Source organism: Orycteropus afer, unplaced genomic scaffold (assembly GCF_000298275.1).
Source record: "Orycteropus afer afer isolate SDZICR_OR568_19922 unplaced genomic scaffold, OryAfe1.0 scaffold00040, whole genome shotgun sequence".
NCBI lineage: Eukaryota > Metazoa > Chordata > Mammalia > Tubulidentata > Orycteropodidae > Orycteropus > Orycteropus afer.
This window is the reverse complement of record NW_006921627.1, coordinates 3280810-3303343: the sequence shown is the minus strand read 5'-3', so window position 1 is coordinate 3303343 and position 22534 is coordinate 3280810. Positions and strand designations below refer to the sequence as shown.

The 22534-nt window shown below is 42.0% G+C and overlaps 1 protein-coding gene across 1 annotated transcript in view; it reads right to left on the bottom strand.

Annotated features, from left to right (window-relative positions):
* CACNA2D4 (calcium voltage-gated channel auxiliary subunit alpha2delta 4) overlaps positions 1-22534 on the bottom strand; it is a 162810-nt gene that overhangs the window by 77196 nt on the left and 63080 nt on the right. Inside the window, exons 19-23 of the mRNA XM_007937030.2 lie at positions 10590-10651; positions 9428-9495; positions 6774-6819; positions 6585-6682; positions 5058-5151 (exon numbers count right to left, since the gene is read on the bottom strand). Coding sequence (XP_007935221.2) covers positions 5058-5151; positions 6585-6682; positions 6774-6819; positions 9428-9495; positions 10590-10651 — 368 coding nt within the window. The remainder of the gene's footprint in view (positions 1-5057; positions 5152-6584; positions 6683-6773; positions 6820-9427; positions 9496-10589; positions 10652-22534) is intronic.

Below are 22534 nucleotides of genomic sequence, written 5' to 3'. Positions count from 1 at the left end.
TTAGTCCTGATGAACAACAGAATGAAACACTGCCCCAGTCTTGGGTCATCATCACAATTGTTGCTGGGCTTGAGCCCATTGTTGCGGCCACTGTGTCAATCCATCTTGTTGGGGGTCCTTCCCACTTTTGCTGACCCTCCTCTTTACCCAGCATGATATGTTTCTCTAGGGACTGGTCCCTCCTGATAACATGACCAAAGTATAAGAAACGAAGTCTGATCATTGTTGCTTCTGAGTATTCTGGCTGTACATATTCCAAGACATATTTGTTCATTCTTCTGGCAGTTAAAGGTATATTCAGTATTCTTCACCAACATGACAATTCAAATGCATCAATTCTTCTTTGTTCTTCCTTATTCATTGTCCAGCTTTTGCATGCATAGGAGGCAACTGAAAATACTATGGCTTGGGTTAGGTGCACCTTAGTCTTCAAAGTGACGTCTTTACTCTTTAACACTTTAAAGTCTTTTGCAGCCTATTTGCCTAATGCAACACATCCTTTGATTTCTTGACTGCTCCTTCCATGAACATTGATTGTGGATCCAAGTAAAAGGCAATCCATGACAACTTCAATCTTTTCTCCATTTATTGTGATGTTGCTAATTGGTCCAGTTGTGAGGAGTTTTTTTTTGTTGTTGTTGTTGTTGTTGAGGTGTAATCCATACTGAAGATTGTAGTCTTTGGTCTTCATCAGTTAGTGTTCCAGTCTTCATCACTTTCAGCAAGCAAGGTTGTATCATCCACATATTGCAGGCTGTTAATGAGTCTTCCTCCAATTCTGATGCCAGTTCTTCATATAGTCCAGCTTCTCAGATCATTTGCTCAGCATACAGATTGAATAAGTATGGTGAAAGGACACAACCCTGACACACACCTTTCCTGATTTTAAACCATGTAATATCTCTTTATTGTGTTTGAACAACTGCCTCCTCCTAGTCTATGCATAGGTTCCTCATGAGCACAATTGAGTGTTCTGGAATTCCCATTCTTCACAATGGTATCCATAATTTGTTATGCTTTCTTCCGGTATGATAGCCTTAATGTCATCCCACAACTCATCTTTCCTTCAGTCACTGATGTTCAATTCATCAAACCTGTCAGATAGTCTCTAAATTCAAGTGGGATATACTCAAGGTCATATTTTGGCTCTGTCATATATTTTTTTCAGCTTCAACTTGAACTTGCATATGAGCAATTGAAGTTCTATTCCACAGTTGGCCCCTGTCCTTGTTCTGATTGATGATATAGAGCTTCTCCATTATCTCTTTCTATAGCTATAGTTGATTTGATTCCAGTGTATCTCATCTGGCATAGTCCACATGTACAGTAGTCATTCATGTTGTTGAAAAAAAGCATTTGCAATGAATAAGTCATTGGTCTTGCAAAATTCTATCATGCGATCTCCAGAGTCATTTCTATCACCAAGGCCGTATTTTCCAACTACCTGATGCTTCTTTGTTTCCAATTTTTGCATTTCAGTTACCAGTAGTTATCAATGCATTTTGATGGCATGTTTTGTAAATTTCATTGCTTTTGTTTATAGTTTCCTTGAGCTCTTGGGAGGCCCCCCCCCCACATACATACATACTACATATGTATATGTCTGTCTGTCTGTCTATCTATCTGTCTATCTATCTATCCATCCATCCATCTATCTATCTTCTGAATTCTTTCTCAGGTAGTTTTATTACCTGTTTTTCCTTGGGGAGATTTCCTAATTATTTTGGTCACTTGCTTCCACTATCTTGTCCTGTTTGTTTGAATAGAAGTTGTCTGTTATTGCTGAAACATTTTAAGTTCTTGTTTTTATTTGTTGATTGTGTGTTGGTTTGTTTCAATATATCTGGATGACTGGAACAGGTGTGTTCCTTTGGATGTTAACTTGGCAGCACTAGGGCATCCCAGCTATCTCTAGATTGGTGGAATAATCAGTGGGAATGTAGGTGTGCGTCTCTGACATGAAGAGGAACTGTAGGATGAACAGGTGTTGTCCACTGTCTGTTATTGATCCAGTGGTGCCGAGTTGATAGTGGTGCTTGTCCATTAGGTGAGGTGGTCAATACAGTAGAAATGGCTGACTAGTGGAGAGTTAATGTCATCCTCTTTGAATTCCTTCTGATCTTTGTACACTGTGTCGTTATTGCTGTGTGGATTCTGTGAAGTTCTTCTCCTCTTTTTTTTTTCCCTTCTCATCAACATCTGTGTCTCTATTCAAGATGCCACTGCTTCAAATGGTCCAGCCTCTTCTCTTTCTCCAGTCACTAATCTTGGTCCATTTCCCTTTCCATTCAGCACTCAATCTAATTCTTTATCTTCTCATTTGACACTCAGAATTCCAGGATTATTATTTATATCTGTTTCACTCAGATTTTCAGATTTTGTTGATGAGAGAATTGGCAGATTATGCTAACAGGACACCATCTTTTCTCCTCTTTTGAAAGTCACTTTCTGGTTACAGAGCACTCTCACAGTCTTTATTTGATCAGGCACGGTATCCTTTTTTTTGGCCTCTAGCATCAACAGAAATAAAAAGCCCAATTTGGGGTCCTATTGAAATCAGGATTCCAAGCAAGGCCATTCCACCCACCTGTTCTCTGCATCTTTGGGTAATTTCAGACTACAGAAGTTGGTAAAAGTCTTCAATTTCTTCATCTTTGGCTTTAGTGATTGGTACATAACTTTGAACAAAAGTAGTATTAACTAGTCTACCCTGCAGGCATATGGATATTATCCTGTCACTGACAGCATTATACCTCAAAATAGATCTTGAAATATTCTTTTTGATGACTCCATTCCTCTTCAATTCTCTATTCCTGGTGTAGTAGACCATATGATTGTCTGATTCAAAATGGCCAATACAAGTCTACTTCAGCCATTAATGCCTAGAATGTCTATCTTCATGCATTCCATTTCATTTTTCACAATTTCCAGTTTTCCTAGATTCCTGCTTTCTATATTCCATCTTCCTATTATTAGTGGATGTTTATAGGTGTTTCTTCTCATTTTGAGTTGTGTCACATCAGCAAATGAAGGTCCAACAAGCTTCACTCCATCCACACCATTAAGGTCTACTTTGCTTTGAAGAGGCAGCTCTTCCCTGGTTGTATTTTGAGTGCCTTGGCACCTGAGTGGCTCATCTTCCAGCACTGTATCAGACAATGTTTCACTGCTATTCATAAGGTTTTCAGTGGCCATTTTTTTCAGAAGTGGGTGGCCACCTTCTTCCTAGTCTGTCTTAGTCTGGAACCTCCACTGAAACATGTCTACCAGGATGACCCCACTGGTATTTGAAACTCCAGCATCACAGCAACATGCAAGCCCACCGCAGTACAACCAACAGACAGATGTGTGGGGGTGTATCATCTTTAAAAAGAAATAATTTTACTTTTTCCTTTCTAGTTCTTATTGCTTCTAAGTGCTTTCCCTATTCCAATTGCATTGATTAATTCCTTCAGCACCTTGTTAATCAGCAGTGGTGAAAGCGGGCATGCTTTTCTTGTTCCTGTCGTTAGTGAGGGAGCTTCTCATCCCAGTAAGATGCTGATTTGCAAGCCTAGGTCAATTTTAATTTTATTGTTTTTAAAAACATGAAAGGATATCAATATATTTTCAAATGTCTGTTCTGCATTTATGGAGATGATAATATGCTTTTTCCTTAGCTTTATAATATGTTATTTTACATTAATTCCCTAGGTAATCTTTTCTGGTACACACTCTCATTAAGAATATTTGCTCCTCAATGTTTCTCAACATTTACAATCATCTGTGGCTCATCTATGAACCTGGAAAGATGAAGAGTGTGCACTTTCTCTCCAAACCTACTGATCTAAGGAATGATGCAGAACAGTACAAGGCTTAAGAGTTTAGACTCTGGAGCCAAGCTACCTGGGTTTTTATTCCAGCTCTGCTATTTACTAGGCACATGACTTTGGGCAAGTTGCTTGATCTTGCTATGCTTCAGTTTTCTCATCTATAAAATGGGGATCATGATAACTTACATTGTAGGGTTGGGAAGATAAAATGGGCTGATATACTATAAGCATCTAGAATAGTACCTGGTCTACTGTATTCTTACCAAACACACACACACACACAAACTCATTGTCATCGAGTTATTTCTGACTCACAGTGACCCCCGTGGAATTTCTGAGGCTGTAAATCCTTATGCAAGTAGATTGCCCAGTCTTCCTTCCATGGACCAGCTGGTGGGTTTGAACCACTGACCTTCTGGTTAGCAGTCAAGTCCCTTATCCACTACACCACTAGAGCTCCTTACTGTATTCTTAACCTTATTAATATCTTACATCATGCCCCTCCAATGCACACACATGCCATTCATCTTCTTTTTACCTGGACTTTCTACTCTAGTACCAAGTAAATGGACAACAAAAGGAGTGAGGAAATATAAAACTAAGTGTTGTTGAGTTGATTCTGACTCATGACAACCCTATGTGTGTCACAGTAGAACTGTGATCCATAAGGTTTTCAATGGCTGATTTAGATCATCAGACCTTTCTTCCAAGGTGCCTCTGGGTAGACTTGAACTTCCAACCTTTTGGTTAGTAGGCATGCAGCTAACAATAGAAAGGTAAAGTTTGCACTTCATTGGTATCATGGTTCTACTGGCTGGAAATAAGGCTAAGATCTGCTTAAACTGTTCTCACCACTACACTTTGGCTGATGAACCCTCATGGGTAGAACCTGACCCAGAGAGAAGGGTTCTCAGGATGGGGCTATGTTGGGAGGAGTGGTATTTAGGTCCATATCCATTAACTTGTAAGGGGACCTGCACTTGGCATTTTTACAAAGGGGAGAGAGGTCAGCAGCAATAGGCTGTGTGTGGAAGGTTTGCTGAGAGGCCTGCTTTACTGGGGTTGTGTGAAGGCCATTCTCACTCTGCCCACATCTTAACCGCCTTCATCACCATTGATCTCAGGCCAAGAGCATGTGGGTGGTTTTCTGAGCTGCCAGCCAGGTGGTAGGAGGGTCCTTGACTCAGCCAAAAGAATCCTGGGGCCTGAACCTTCTCCAAACCCTCGGCCCATCCTGGGACATACTCAGAGATGTTGAGAGCCAGCCCAGTCCAGTAAGCTTCCATGGGAGCTGTCACCACTGCGTCAAACAGCACCTCCCGTATCAGCTCTTCATCACCTGGGTAAACAAGATGAGAGGGCAAAATGAAAGACTAATTTACTTGTTTCATCCATGATATGGACATAGCTCATCTGTCCTTTGAAGGAACCTTGAAGTTCATGGAACAAGCTATGCTTCAAGCATGTACCTGGAACATGTAAAACCATCTACATGAATTGAGGAAGTCACTTAACCTCCTTCAGTGTTAGTCTCCTCAATTCCAAAATACATGACTAAAAATAAATGTTTCTAGGACTCTTTCTAGTTCTAACATACTATGAAGTTAAGAGAATACCTCTGTGACATTGGATCTGGACCCCACCTGTCTCTTCCATCTCAGCTCTCACCTACAAGTTTCTTGCCCATCACCCTCATAACATGTTGGTCTCTTGTCAGTCCTGTGGATTTGAACTTGCCAAACTTCTCCTTGCCTAGAGCTTCCACACATGCTGCTCCCTAGTTTGAATGCTCATTTTCCCACTTTGCATAGATGGCTCTTTTTATTCTCAGCTTAAGTGATAACTCCTTACAGAGGTGGTCTTCTCTGACCATCTGTTTAATTGAAACAGACCTCATTTTTCTCCCTCACAGCTCCCTATTATGGCACTTTTCACAATCTGTAATTATCTGTGTCTATATATGTTTGCTTGTTTACTCTCTACCTTTTCCACTAGATTATAAACTCCATGAAAGCAAGGGCCTTGTTTCTTTGGGTTTTGTCTTCACCTTCCATGCCTAGGCCAGAGCCTGGCACAGAATATATGCTCAGTGAATATATATTGATGGAGTGAATGAATGAACAAATAAATGCCCTACTGGGCCAGCATAGGAGGCAGAGTCTTCTTGTGGGAGGGATGCTTATGTTACGTGATGACTTGCTCCTTCTTCTAACAAAGAAGAGGAAGGACCATGCTGAGGGTGTAACCCAATGATTTCACCATTTGCCTTAGTGCAGGGGAATTTAGGGTTAGCCTGAGAACGAGGATTTAAAAAATAATCACAGCTTCAGAGACTTTAATAGGCCATTTGATCTAATATTCTCCTCTGTAGATATAAGGACTCTGGGGTGCAGGGTGTCAGCTCTTCGCCTGGAGCCCTATGTTAGGTGGTGATCAAGACAGACCTAACGGGCTGGTGCCCTTATATGTGTGAGTTTGTCTTCTGAGTCCCAACAGTGCTCTGTGGACAAAGACTTAAAGAGATCTCAGTTCCTGACATGGTGACACATTCATGTCACGACAGCTCCAAGAAGCTTACATACCAACTTGGCCCCATAATAAGCCTGTCTCTGCCTTGTTTCTTTGGAAATCCCCCTGTTCACCCATGGCCACCCATGACTTTGAGGAATAGTACCACAAGACAGCCTTCTACCCTTCCTGCAAAGTCCTGAGCTGCAGGACTTCATTGGAAAAGTTCCTGAGGTGAGGCCTCAGTGGGCAGGTGGCACTCACACTCCAGGTTTGGGTCCTTCCCCGTCAAGAAGTGGACAATGGCCTCCAGCTGGCTGAGCTTCCGGTGGTCTGGATCAATATCTGTGATGCAGTAGATCCTGGAATCCAGAAGAACCAGAGTTACTTCCAAATATTCCGCCATTTTCCTCTCATCCTCTACTCCTCATGAATAGTGATTTTCTTGCTTACCATTCACCGGCCAAGGTCAGATCCGGGTGAAGCAGGTCATGCAGGCCTGAAATCAGAGTTTACACTCATTACGATACATGCCCACTGTTAGCAGAGTTTACCCCTTGCACTGTTAAAAAACAGCTACACAGTGAGCGCCTTTAGACCGGGCTGGATTTTATTCTTTGTTTTGTCTAGGCACTGTCCTTAGCTCAGTGTATGGACTCAATCACGGACTGTGTATTTATCCATGTTACTCCCACTTCCTGAAATGATTGTTCTCTCCATTGTCTCATGTCCAAATATCACATTTTCTTCAAGGTTCAAACACAATGTCTTCAATGATCTACTTGGCCAGATGTCATCTCTTCCTCTCTTTCATGTCACTCACACCTTTTCAAGCTGAATTTTAGTTATTATGGTCATGTTCTAATGATTCCACTCACAGCAGCTCCATAAGGAAGCCCTGTCTAATTCTTCTTAGGATCTCTCCCAGTAGCTAACACTTTGAAATCAGCAATTTCTGTCTAATTGGCTTTACTATACCCAACTGAGCTAAATGGCAGGTCAGAGATAAGCCTGGAGATGGGCTGTGTCTGTTTTATGTAATCTCTGCAGCCTCATTGCCCAGCACGGCTCCTGCATTGGCCATGTGCTTAGCACATGTTTGTTGATTGACTGAACAAATTAAGAAACGCTTTTTTGAGCACTTATTCATGCTCAATATTGAATAGGTGCCCAATCAGAGTTTTGCTAAATTAAAGAAAAGGATGATGAAAGGTGAAGGGGGCATCTATGGAGCCATGAATATTATAGATATAAAGCAAATTGATAAAGGATGAGGTTCCTTTCCTCAGTAAGCCCAGCTAATTCCATGATTCCAAGTCCCTGACCTCTGGCCCATCTCACCACAGAGATGGGTAAAATATAGCATCCTCTTTCCTTTGAGTAATCTAACCTGGGAACACCTGGGTAGAGGAAGAAAAGCCTAAGAAGGAAGAAGGTATAATGGAGGCCTAAGGATTTTGATTATTTTGGAGACAGGGGAAGACAGAGAGAGTGTCCCAGTAGACAAGGACACATGCTATGAAAGGGCAAATAGCATAGCTATATGGGAGAACATAGCTGGCCACCTAACCCAAACTGGGTGGGGGAAAGGGTACCTGCCAGGGACAGCTTCCCAGAAAATGACACTTAAGTTGGGACCTGAAGGTTGGGTCAGAGTTAGCTGCTATAAGAAGAGTGGAGGATGGAGAGGAGAGCATTTTGGGGGAGAGCATAGCATATGGCAAGGCCTGGAAGCTTAGTGTATGGAGGAATGGAAAAAATTCAGAAAGCCATCAAAGATCTTTGAGCATTGACATGATCAGATCTGACATTTCTATAAAGATCCCTCTGGCTAAAGTTTAGAGAAGGAAAGAGGGAGATCAGTTAGGAGGCCATTGTTGTTGTCCAGGAGAGAAATGACAATGACTACAATGGTGGCAGAAAGATGGAGGAATGAGATGCATTTGAGAGATAGTAAAGAGAGATGGAATGTGTTAAGTAGAATAGTGACCAGATCATCTAAGGACTTCCTGTGAGATCCCTGAACCCTGGGTGTAGGTTTTGTTCTCTCAAGGTACTCAGGGTGCTATAAGTCAGGGACAGGTTGGGACAGGGAGTTGGAGTCTCTCTCTTTCATTCTTCCTCCATTTCCCACCATTCTTCTCTGGTTCACTTCCCACAAACCACCTTATTCTTCCTAGTCTTCTCTCTTTCTTATCCCCCGTTTTAGTCTTCTGATGGTGTGGTGGTTATGTTTTGTGTCAACTTAAGTAGACCTGGTTGAGTGGCTGGGCAGCTGGATGTAGTATTCCCTGTGATGAAACTGGTAATTAACTCCATGGTGGAATCTATTGTGAGCAGCTGAGGAGCTGCCTTTGGGGATGTGGCCTAATTCTCGTATATAAGCAGCAGCCTTGTAAATGGTCTCTAGCTTATGGCATGCTTGGGCCCTGCATATAGCTGTGTTGTTGTTCTGCCTGCCATGGTCTGCCGACCTGGGGACTTACAATGGACTTAAATTAATGGCCTGCTGTGTGTTTTGGTAACATCAGGATTGTACCTTTTTACTTGTCAACCTTGGGCTTCTCAGCCTCAGCAGCCAGCAGCTGTCTGAGTGAAGAAAAGCCTCTAGCTTCAGTGGGCTGGGAGCCGGAGGCAGAGCTGAAACCCAAGGCTGAGGAGCTTTCACCCAGCCCCTAGAGCCTGACACTTTGAACTTGGACTTAAAGCCTCCAATGGTAAGAGAATAAACTCCTGTTTAAGGCCATCCCGTTTGTGGTATATTCTTGTCAGAGTGGCATTAGGTGACCAGAACAGATGGCATTGTTCAAAGCAACACATTCCCTTGACTGCCCTCCCTCTCTGGTTCAGCCAAACCTCCCAGAATTGGACTCTGTATTGTCATGCTTTGTCAGTTATTGCAGGACTGACTACCCAACCCTGCAAGGCTGGGTACCAGGACAAACAGAGCCCTCCTCTTCAGGTAGCCGCTGCTCTGAAAGCCCATTCTCATGCCCAAGACCTGGGAGGTAGTCAAACAAACTCCACTCTGGGGCTTGTGTTGGCCAACATCCCAGGAGAATCCAGTTTTTCCTCTATACTATCCATCAGAACTTAAGCTGACATACCTTCTTCTACTGACATGTTTCCAAGGAGGATGTATTCTCCATGGCCCTGGGATAGCACCACTCCCAAACTGTGGGGAGAACAGAGAACACACACACACATCCACAGCACATGACAATCCATCTCCCCGTCTACTCCTTGGTCCTTCCTTCATTCTAAGTTTACAAGCTTCTTATGCTCCTGAGATATGGCATGCATGTCAAACCCCCTTTTTTTTTGTTCTGGCCTCATAGGCTGTCCTGTCTAGAACTGAGGCAACACTTCTATTTTTCCATTAGCCATTCATCCTGAGAAGGACTAATAGGCGATTCTGTAGACCAAGAGCCCTCTTGGCTCCCACTTTAATCAAGACACATCTTGAACCTCATAGGGACCCCCCTGACATGTAGAAAGGGCTCCATGTCTCAGAAAATGTCCCACAAATAGGAAATTCCTTTCCCACCTGGCGAGTTCCACCATGCCTTCCTCTCCTGGTACAGCATTGGTTTTCAACCTTGGCTGAACATTTGAATCACTAATGGAGCTTTAAAAGATCCTAGTCCCAGTCCCCAGCCCTAGAAACTCCAATTAAATTGGTTTGGATGGGTCCTGGGCTCTTGTATTTTCACTAAGTTTCTCAGGTATTCTAATGAGCAGTCAGGGCTGGGAATCATTGTTTCAGAGAGAGATGAGGTAATTCAACAATAAGAGCCATTTGTTTCTAATCTGTATAAGGCTTAGAATCAAATATTTGTAGAGTTTGAAGAAACCCAAGTATCTTAAAATTTGATCCTTTTATTTCACAATAAGGCATTGCTTTAAGAGTTTTGAGCAGATTATGCCATTTAAAACAACAACCTCATAGAGTTGCTATTCTTATTACCCCATTTTACAGCTGGGAAGTCTAAAGCACAGAGAGGTTAAGTAACTTGACTAAAGTCACAAATCTTGTAAGTGGTAGAGTTGGGATTCAAACCCAGGTAGTTTGACTCTAGAGCTTGCATTCTTGCTCACCAGGTGACAGTGGCAAAACAGGTCTAGACCTCAAGTGTCCTGAATGCTGACACATTGCCAACTAAGGATGACAAAATCTAACCCCAAAACTTAAAATTCTACCCCAAGTTGTTGGCATTCATGTTTCATGTACCTCCCACACCCTCTGCAAATAAAACGTGGGTCCCTTACCTGAAAGGTGTGTCATTGATATGTGTGAAGAAGTAGTCATTGGTCAAGAAAAGGACTCGCTTCTGAAAGAGCCAAAAGAGAAGAGTGCTTGCTGGAGAGAAGAGTGCCTAACCATGCCAACTGACTGCTCACCTAATGCCCTTGGAGTTTTCATGACCTCTGTACCACTGCCTTCACTTCTTACCTCCTTCTTTGAGCACTGCTAACATGCCTTATGTTATTAACAACCTGTAGCTGAATCATCTCAAGGCCCAGCAAACTACAACTCTTTGGAGGTTGCCTAGATTTAAGGACTAGGATCTAGACCTGTGCTATCCACTATAGGAACCATTAGCCACATGTGGCTACCAAGCATTTGAAATGTGTGACTGAGGAACTAAATTAAATTTCAAAATAATTTAAATTCATATGTTGTTGTTGTTATGTGCCTTCGAGTTGGACCCGACTCATAGCGACCCCTCTTTGGGTTTCCAAGACAATATCACTATGGAAGTAGATTGCCCAACCTTCCTTCCGAGGAGTGGCTGATGGGTTTGAACCACCAGCCTTCTAGTTAGCAGTCAAGTGCCTTAGGAACTATACTACCAGAGCTCCCAAATTTATAGATGTACATTTAAATAGCCAAAGTAGCTAATAGCTACCATATTTTATATAGTGCAGGGGTAGACAATGCCTTGGGGTCAGCATGAGATCAAAGAAGAAGCTACCAGTTGGGGCTAACAACTTCTAGAGTTCATCTACATACAATCCACTAAGAGAGAATGGGGCGACTTCCAGTAAGATGGAGGAATAGGCAGACAAGTGACACAGACCCTCTTTATCAAAGAAAAGAAAAACCAGTTGACAGAGATAATGAAGATAAGCCTGGAGCCCTGAGCTTTGAAAGGAACTATACAAAAGTGGATTAGGCACCAACTAGTGGAAAAATCTGAACGAAAACAGTGAGGACAGAGATGGTCAGAGCTGCGAACTGTCAGCTACTCTGATGGGACCAACAGCCTGAATATTTCCAAGTGGTGTTAGGATCTGAGAACTGACCTAAAGATCAGGCCTGGTCACCAAGGGCTGCAGGGAGAACTGCTCTGGTAGCCTATGACTAGGAAGGGAAACAGCAAGGAGGGAGATAACCTGAGCTGTTGACTTCCCACTGTCTGAGGGTGCAGCCATTTTGATTGTTTACATGTGGCAGCCATTTTGGACATTTAAAGTGATCGAGGGCACACCCATTTTGAATGTTTACAAGTGGTGGCCATTTTGGATATTTAAAGTGACCAAGGGCTCGGCCATTTTGAATCTTTCCAAGTGACAATCATTTTGGATTTTAAAGTGATAGCATTCTCATTTGGATTCCAGGGACCTAAGAATAGGCTCTGTTTGCCAGGGTCAGCAGGGACATACAAGAGGCTGACAACAGGAAAGGAGACAGGTGGTGAGTGTATAAGTGCTGTCAACTAGTGAATAGAGGAGCACAGTACAATACCTTGCTTGCGTAGATAAGATACAAACAAAATAAAGAAAACGAAAATCATGGGCAAGTCACTCCAAAGTACAATCACCAATTAAATATAAACACAAGCATGTCACAATGACTCAGAGACAATAGGGCATCACAGTCCACACAAAGAAACAAGATAAAGCAGGAGAAACAAGGGACCAGATACAGACCCAAAACACATCCATGAGGAAGATGCAGCATTGGAACTACCTGATGAGGAATTCAAAAGAATTATATTTAGGTATCTTCAAAGGATTGGGAGACAGATCAAGGAAAACACAGACAAAATCCTAGAGGAATTTCATAAGAAAATACAAGAACAAAATGACAAAATAAATGGAAAATTATAAATGATTTAAAATCTACAGATAGAAATCCAGAAGATTAATATTAAATTGTCAGAAATAGATAACACATTGAAAGGGCAAAGGAGTAGAACTGATGCAATGGAAGACAGAATTAATGAGATTGAAGACAAATACCTGAATACTTCTTTGCAAAGGGATCAATCATAAAAAAGATCAAACAAAATGAAGAAAGCCTAAGGTCCATGTGGGATACCATCAAAAGGAATAACCTACGTGCCATTGGAATTCCAGAACAGGAAGAGAAAAATAAAACCACTGAGAAAATTGTCCAAGATTTGTTGGAAGATAACTTCTCTGATATGAAAGATGAGAATATATCCATTCAGGAGTGAACCCCAAACAGGATAGACTCCAAAAGAAAATCACCAAGACATATCATCATCAAACTCACCAAAACCAAAGACAAAGAATCATGAGAGCAGCACAGGAAAAATGAAAAGTTACTTACAAGGGGCAACCAATAAGACTAAGCTTGGATTTCTCAGCAGAAACCATGCAGGCGAGAAGACAGTGGGATGGTATATACAAAACCCTGAAAGAGAAAAATTTCCAACCAAGAATTATGTACCCAGCAAAACTGCCACTCAAATATGGTGAAATTAGGAGATTTCCAGATAAGCAGAAATTATAAAGGAATTTGTGAAAACTAGACCATCCTTAGAAGAGATGCTAAAGGGAGCCCTTTGGACAGAGAAACAACAACAGCCAACAACAACTGACCATTAACACACATGATGACATAACCCAGAAACCAACCCAGCTATGGAAGTATCCAAAGTAAATAAATCTACAAGATTGTAAACAGGGAACCAGAGACATCAATTGGCAAATGAGGACAACAACAAACCAAAAGAGGGAAAAAACTGTGTTGTTACAGAACTTCTAGATGGTAGGGAAGTCAAGACACTACAAGATAGAACAGACTGTTCTAAACTTGGGAAGAAAAGTATAACCTCAGAGAAAAAGGATAAACCTTCACATCAAAATCAAAAAGAGGACCAGCACAAATATTTAGCAAATACTAAAACAATAGCAACAAAGGAAATGATAACACGATTCATAAACAAAATGAGCTCAGCATAGAAAATTATATGGAACAAAGAAATCGACACCATGAAAAAGCACATAACAAAAATGACAGCAACAAATTCTTATTTGCCAATGATTACATATCTGGCAAGGGACTTACATCTAAGATTTATAGAAAACTCCAACACTTCAACATCAAAAGAATTAAAAATCCAATTGAAAAATGGGCAGAAGACATGAATAGACACTTCACCAAGGTGGATATTCAGATGGCCAGCTAATACATGAAGAGATGCTCACAATCATTGGCCATCAGAGAGATGTAAATCAAAACAACAATGAGATACCGCCTCACCCCAGCACTGATGGCAAGGTTGAATGGGACAGAAAATAACAAATGCTGGCAGGGATGTGGAGAGATTGGGACTCTCATACACTGCTGGTGGACCGTGAAGTGATACAACCACTGTGGAAAGCAATATGGGGATTCCTTAGAAAGCTGGAATTAGAGATACCATTTGACCCAGCAATCCCATTACTAGGTATATATCCTACAGAGATGAGAGCCAGGATAGGAACATATACATGCATGCTCATGTTCATCACAGCACTATTTACAATAGCAAAAAGATGGAAACAACCTACGTGCCCATCAGTGGAAGAGTGGATGACCAAACTATGGTACATACACATAATGGAATGCTATGCAGAATAGCATTCCATTATGTGTATGATGGAAGAATAATGTAGAGTCTGCAAAACACCACACAATATGGATGAACTTGGAGATTATGCTGAATGAAATAAGTCAATCACAGAAGGACAAATATAGTATTAGTTCATTGTTGTGGAGGGTCAAGGAAAGGTTTATATATGGAGGGAAACTTTCTTTGTTGGTGGCCAAGTGTGGGATGGAACACTGCAAAAAAAAAAAAAAAAAATGCATTGACCCATGTCACTTTAGTGTATTTCTCTGTACATAAATTATATCTCAATAAAATGCTTTAAAAAAAAAAAGAATAGAATATGGCACCATTCCCCTCTCCACAACACCCCATCTCAGGCTACGTCATTCTTTTACAGTTTCTTTTTCCTTTCAAAGATGTCAACTTTTAGGTTTCATTTAAATGTGTACAAATTAGGGTATCATGGTGGCTAAGAGCATAGACTTGAATCCCTGAGTGGTACAAATGGTTAATGTGCCTGCTGCTAACTAAAAGGTTGGAAGTTCGAATCTACCCAGAGGCATCTCCAAAGAAAGGCCTGGTGATCTTCATCCAAAAATAAGTCGTTGAAAACCTTATTGAACACAGTTCTATTCTGACACACAAAAGATTGCCATGGGTTGGGGTCAACTTGATGACAACTGGTTTTAAGGGCCTTGACTGGGCATCAGACCACTGTGGCTTGAAATCAGCTTTGCTACTTACAAGTTGTGGGGTTTGAGATAAGTTACTTCACTTATCATAAATTACAACGCTTATTTTGGATAAGTTACTTCAGTGCTTTCATTTGTAAGTCAGGATTAACAACAGTAATAACAACAACAACACAACGCACTGCCACACTGCCGTGGAGTTGGATCTGACTCATAGCCACCCCTCTTTGGGTTTCCAAAGTGATATCACTATGGAAGTAGATTGCCCAACCTTCCTTCTGAGGAGTGGCTGGTGGGTTTGAACCACTAGCCTTCTGGTTAGCAGTCAAATGCCTTAAGCACTATGCCACCAGAGCCCCCATCTCTTGCAAAACATTGCTGTGAAGATGGGAGCTTGTTTCTAATTGATGGAGGTGGTATAGGGAAGAACGTGATTTGCTCTGGGCTCTGGAGCGTTCTGTGGATGGTCCTGTCCACACACATATGTTAATGTTATTGAGAAAATCAAGTTTTGTAGTTGGTTTAGGAGTTGTTCTTATTTCTGGTGTCACTTCTTTCTGGCTTTTCTTTTACCCATTTTAGAAATTGGAGTAAGATGTAAGGGACACAGAGGGAGAAGGATGGCATAAAACAAAGGAGGGTGATGGAAGGGTTTTCTTCCTAGGAATCTAGCTTTAGGCTAAACCAGAATTAGCAGTTTCTAGCACCAAACTCAGGTCCCTGGGTGGCACAAGGCGTTTGTGCTTAGCTGCTAAAGGTTGGTAGTTTGAACTTAACCAGCAGCTCCATGGAAGAAAGACCTTGTGAAATGCTTCTGTAAAGATTACAGAGAATCCTGTGGAGCAGTTCTACTCTGTAACACATGGGGTTGCCATAAGTCAGAATCAACCTGATAGCAGTGGGTACGTATGTATATATGTAGCACTGGATTCATCCCCTGGTGAGGTCCTCCTGCCTCTCTGCTTCGGCTAGATCCTTCTTCCCAGTTTCTCTCCATCACAGCAATCTAGGGAGATTTCTTGGGAGATATCTTAGAGGAGTTAGTAGCTAGCAAAATAATGATGGGTTTAAGAGACCTGTGCTCCAAGGTGGGGCTTGTATAGTAGTTAAAGTTATGTGTCAAGTTGGCTGGGCCTGGTTTTGAATGCTGGGCAGCTGAGTATAGTACTCCGCATAATGAGACTGGTAATCAGCTCTGTGGTGGACTCTACTACGAGCAGCTGAGTAGCTGCCTTAGGGCTGTGGTCTGCTTCCAGTATATAAGGAGAAGCTTTAGGAATGGTCTGCAGCTTTTGGCATGCTTGGATCATGCATGTAGCCGAGTCGTTGTTCAGCAGCCTGCCATATTGTCGGCTCATCTTGGGACTTTTAATGGACTTGAATCAATGACCCGCCGTATGGTTTGGTAATATCAGGACTGTGCCTTTTTACTTGTTGAAGTTGGTTTGTCAGCCTCAGCAGCCAGCAGCTGTCTGAAGAGAGCCTCCAGCTTCAGTGGTCCAGGAGCAAGAGGCAGAGCTGAAGTCCAAGGTTGAGGGGCTTTCACCCAGCCCTTAGGGCCTGGCAGTTTGAACTTGGACTTCTAGCCTCCAAACTGTAAAAGAATAAACTCCTGTTTGTTAAAGCCATCCCATTTGTGGTATTTCTGTTAGAGTGGCACTAGAGTTAACCAAAAGAGCTGGCTTGAGTTTCAGAATTGGAGATCATCTTTTTTATTTCTTCTTCTATTTTATTATTTTTTATTGAATAAAAAGGTATATACAGTGAAATACACAGATCTTATTGTATAATTCAGTTAGTTCTGATAAATGCATATAAATAATCATATAATCACTTCCCCAATCAAGATATGGATCATTCCCATCCAATTAGAAAGATCTCTTTGCTTCCTTTCAATGAATCCCCATCCCATCCCACCATAGGCAAATTCTGTTCTGATTTCTGTGTATTAACCACAGATTAGTTTTGCCTGGTATGTGCTCTTTTGTTCAATGCAATGTTTCTAAAATCCATCCATTTGTTGTTGTTGTTGTTATGTGCCGTCGAGTTGGCCCCGACTCATAGCGACCCCTCCTTGAGTTTCCGAGGCAGTATCACTACGGAAGTAGGATTGCCCAACCTTCCTTCCGAGGAGTGGCTGGTGGGTTTGAACCGCCAGCCTTCTGGTTAGCAGTCAAGTGCTTTTAGCCACTATGCTACCAGAGCTCCTAAATCCATCCATATTGTTGTACAAATAAGTACTTTGTTCCTTTTTGTTGCCAAGTAGTATTGCAATGCATGGATATACCACAACTTGTTTTTGCATTCACCTGTTGATGGGCATTTAGGTTATTGTTTCCAGTTTTGGGCTGCAATGAATAAAACTTCTTCAATATTCTTCACCAACACCACAATTCAAATGCACAAATTATTCTGTGGTCTTCCTTATTCATTGTCCAGCTCTCGCACGCATATAAGGCTATTAAAAATACCATGGCTTGGATTAGGCACACCTTAGTCTTCAAAGTGACATCTTTGCTCTGGTACAGCTCTTTACCACTTTAAAGAGGTCCTTTGCAGTAGATTTGCCCAGTGCAATATGTCATTTGATTTCTTGACCGGTGCTTCCATGGACATTGGTTGTGGAGCCAAGTAAAACGAAATATCTAACAACTTCAATCTTTTCTCCATTTGTTATGATGTTACTTATTGGTTCAGTTGTGGGGATTTTTTGTTTTCTTTATGTTGAAGTGTAATCTATAATTTGTAGTTATTTTAACCCATCTGTAGTGTCCTCATTTGTGGCTATGCCCCCTCATTTACAGATACTCTGGCAGGCCAAAGTCTGTTCTCTGACAAGTCAAGAGGTAAAACCATGACTTTCTGCTTGACTTATAGCTGTTCCATTTCAAATGGACTTGAAAGAGCCATTGAGAAAAAAGCCGTATAAATGTGTATTTCACCCAGTGTAGTTCTCTTGATTGAAGGCTTGAATCCCCTTTAACCTCTGTTTCTGCCTGCTTTTGGTCACATTCAAGTGCCTTTAAGTGCTTGTCTTTTATATTTTGTCCTGTGTTTATAATTTTTATCAGCTAGAGTGTTAGTCCAATGTAAACTCTTTCTCTATGACAAAATCAGAAGTCTGAGATCATTTTTCAAGGCTGAGGCAAAAGGAAGAGAGAAGGAAGAGGTCCCTGAATTCTATTAACAGAAAGAAAAGAGATAGAGAAGTTTGGAAGATGATGTAGTGAGTGAAGACATATCAGATCAATCTGCCTCTCTGCTAGAAGACAAATAAATGTTTGTGTTCATGTGTGTGTGTGTGTGTGTGTGTGTGTGTGTGAGAGAGAGAGAGAGAGAGAGAGAGAGAGACAGACAGACAGACAGACAGAAAGAGAGAGAGAAGATCTGAGAGAGTAGCTCAGAACACTACTTCTAATCCTGGGCCCCCGAAATCCATTTGTTGCTGTTGTGTGCTGTCGAGTCAATTCTGACTCATAGTGACCCTACTCAACAGAGTAGAGCTGCTTTATAGGGTTTCCAGAACTGTAACTGTGGTGTTGGTGAAGAGTACTGAAAATACCATAGACTACCAGAAGTACAAACAAATCTGTCCTGGAGGAAGTGCAGCTGGAATGCTCTTTGGAAGAGAGAATGGCCAGACTTTGTCTCACCTACTTTGGTCGTGTTGTCAGAAAGGATCATTCCCTGAAGAAGGATATCATGCTTGGTAAGTCAGTGAAAAAAGAGAAGACCCTCAATGAGATGGATTGATACAGTGGCTACAATGATGAGCTCAAGCATAGCAAGGATTATGAGGATAGCTCAGGACCAGGCAGTGTTTTGTTCTGTTGTACATAGGGTCACCATGAGTTGGAGCCAACTCATTGGCACCTAACAACAACAACAACAATCCTTACAGGAATAGAGTACCATGTTTTCACTCCCAATGAGTTTCTGGGTGGGTTTGAATTGCTAACCTTTTGGTTAGTGAGTAAGCACTTAACCATTGTGCCACCAAGGCTCCTTTAAAATCAGTACATGGGGAGTAAAAGACATTGGGGGGACACAAGAGGAAGTTGCCCCAACTATCTGCAGCAACTACTGGTGTGGTATGTGTGTGTGCATACACATGTGCCCAAGACAGAAGATGATGATATCTGTTAACTTGGAAGAACCCAAAGGTTAGTAAAGAACACTATGTTTGCCTCTCTTCCTCTCCCAGCACCAATTATTTGTTCTAAACTATCAAACAACAGGAAAAGGAAGAAAGGTCTTAGATTGGTTAATCTAGGATACTTTGCTTTTCTGTTTTACTCATTTTAACATGTGTTCCAATTATCTGACCAGGATGGGTTAGAGATGATGATATCTGTTACTGGTCTGCATTTTGGAGCAAAAAGCCTTCTATCAAAATGGTAAATAGTAGGCCTCTAGGCCAAACCTGGACTCCACAGGTTTGATTGCCTAGATACTGGCCCAAAGTGTGTTTTTAACATTTTTGGAATTCATTTGTTGCTGTTGTTAGTTGCTCTCAAGTTGATTCTGATTCATGGTGACTCCAAGTACACAGAGTAGAATAGCTCCATATGGTTTTCAAGGCTGTGAACTTTTGGAAGCAAAGCACCAGGCTTGTCTTCTAAGGTGTCTCTGAGTAGGTTCAAACTGCTAAATAGTCCAACACTTAACTGCTTGAGCTACCCAGGAACTCCTGGGATTAGTTGCAGGCATTTAAAAATATTACTTTTTAGCTATCTCCTTGAGATGGTACATTACTTTCTAGTTTGCTATAGTTCCCACCACCCTAATGCTGAGGACTATCTGCTTCTCTTACTCACTTCCTCTATCACAACCTGTTTGGTTCCATAAGCTTTTGAGTGTGTGAATCCTGCTCTACATATCCTAGAGTTGCTGCTACTGTCCTTGGTAGCTGTGGTGTAGTGAATTACTTGGTATGGCTCTTCTAGCCATGGTCTTTGTGAGTCCCACCAGATGAGTGGGCAGAACTATGCAAATGTGAGATGCTTGTGGCCCACCAAGGGGATTGGATAGCTTGTTAGTAATGTAAATAAATAAGGTACATGCTGCCCTTGTGGGAGTAAGACCATGGAAAATAAGGTGCATGGAACCCTAATGTGGGAATTGGTCACTTTCATTCCCACTAGGCTTAAAATGAACCCTCCTAGAGGCAGAGAGGGAGGATCTCACTGCCACCAAGAGAGAAGAGCCGCAGGTGGAGTGGAACATATCCTTGGACCCAAGATCTCTGCACTGGACCTCCTTGGCAGAGAGATAGCAGAAAACCAGCAGAGATGACTGGCAGAGATGACTGGCAGTGGGACCAACAGGCACAAGACAGAGTGGTGGGCTTGCCAGCCAAAAAAACTGAGTGCTTTTGTGCAGAAGCCTTGCTGGCAGAGTGGGGTGCATCCAGGTGAACCTATCAGCAAAGCTAAAACAGCTTTGTAACACTTGCTCCAGCAGGACAGAGGCTAGGCCAAGAGACCAAGGGCCAAAGAAAGACATGCCTTTTGGGCGTGGCTGAGGGGAGATTGACCTGATTGAAGAATTGTATCCTGAGTGTGTTTCTGAACCTGTTACTAGCTTAATGAGCCCCATAACCATGAGTGTTCTCTCTGAGTTCTCTGTGGCTGTGGCAATGAATTATCGAACCCAGGAGAGAAGTAGTGAGTGCTGTGGGATGAATGGCTGGTGTCAGAACTGGTAAAAAGTTTGGAGGGTGTTTTCATGTCTGGTCTCATAGGAATAAGCCTTGGGCCACTGAAGGTTATTCTGTCTCCCTCTCATGAAGTTACAAGAGGTCAGAAATACTGTCTCCATGACCTTTTTGCAATAGCAGTGTCTTAGTTGCATGTCTAGAGTTCAGGGGAGATGGAGAAAGGTCTGAATTGATCAGTGGGAAATAAGGATGCATGTAAAATCTCCTCGAGAAAACAAAACAAAAAAACAGGGCGTCACATTTCTTGATCCTCATGCCAGGAGAATGATTTAAAGAATAACATATATTCTCACCGTACTTTAAGAAAGATTTCCTTTGCCTCAACCTAGACTTGAAGAATGTTTCTACTGAGAAACAAGGTTATGAGTGGAGATGCATCACTGAGCCAAGAGAGAGGGCTGGGATAGATTGACAGGCAAGAAAACAATGGTACTGTCTGCTGTCTCTGTTAGAAAGAGAAGGCATGTGGGGGAAACAGAGCAGTTGGTAGTGAACAAAATGTAGCAACATCAGGGAAGAATGGCATCATAATAGAGCAGTGAGAGGCTAGATGCCACCGTAGTGGTCTTTATACCAGCAAAATGTCCTACATACAATGTAGGCTTGCTAGCTTCTAGGCATGAGAGTAAAATATAAAGAGATAAAAGACTAAAGAGGGATATTTATGCTATAATGGTGTAGGAGCTCTGGTGGCACAGTGCTTAAGGCATTTGACTACTAAGTAGAAGATTGCTGGTTCAAACCCACCAGCTTCTCCACAGAAGGAAGATGAGGCAATCTACTTCTGTAGAGATTTACTGCCTTGGAAACCCAATGGGGATTGCTATGAGTCAGAGTCGACTCAATGGAAGTGAGTTTGGTTTTTTGTGGGTGTACAAGGAGAAGAGAGGAAAATGAATTTTAAAGATGGAATAGAGTGCTTTCAAAAGAGACTCTTGGGAAATCTTTGAAGTTAAAGAATGAGTTGAGAACTCAGGACCAGTACTACAGAAAGGCGTTATATGTCAGTGGTTAAGAGCAGTGCTCTACAATCAGATACACATGGACTTTGCAGTTTATCATCTGGGTGGCCCCGGGCAAATGTTTACTTCATAGGGTTGTATGTGTTAAAGGAAGAAATATTTGAAAAGTACTTAGCCCAGTTTTTAATAAATATCAGCTGCTAGTAGTAGTGAGGACAGTGGTGATTCAGTGGTGGAATTCTCACCTTCCATGTGGGAGACCAGGGTTTGATTCCCAGCCAATGCACCTGATACACAACCATCAGCCATCTGTGAGTAGTGGTTTGCATGTTGCTCTGATCAGGTTCCAGCAGAGCTTCCAGAGTACAGCAAGTTAGGAAGTAAGGCTTAGCAATCTACTGCTAAAAATCAGCGATGAAAACTCTATAGATCACAATGATCCAATCCCCAACCGATCATGGGGATGGTGCAGGATTGGGTGGAGTATCACTCTGTTGGGCGTGGGGTCACCATGAACTGGAGGCCTAATCAGTGGCAGCTAACAACAACAAGTAGTAGTAGTAAAACATGAACATCTACATTCTACGAAATGTCCGGTCATGGTGATGATCATCCTCACCCCTTCTTTATGTAAAAGCAACCATATGTCAGAGAGCCTTTGCTAAATTGTAAATATGTAACGTGAATGGTTTATGAGCATCAGTGAACACATTTCAAGGGGATAGGCAGAGGTTTCAGGAGAAGTTCAGACTGCCTGAGTCTGGTAAGGACTCTGCCTTGATGGCTTCAAGAAGTTTGAAGGCAGCATGAGAACATAGGTCACTGGAAGAAAAGGATGAAAGACAAATTATACCCACTTCATAAGTTGGTCTTTAGATAACATTAGATATACTATGCTATTATTGGGAGCTCTGGTAGCATAGTGCCTAAGGCACTTGACTGCTAACCAGAAGGCTGGCGGTTCAAACCCACCAGCCACTCCTCGGAAGGAAGG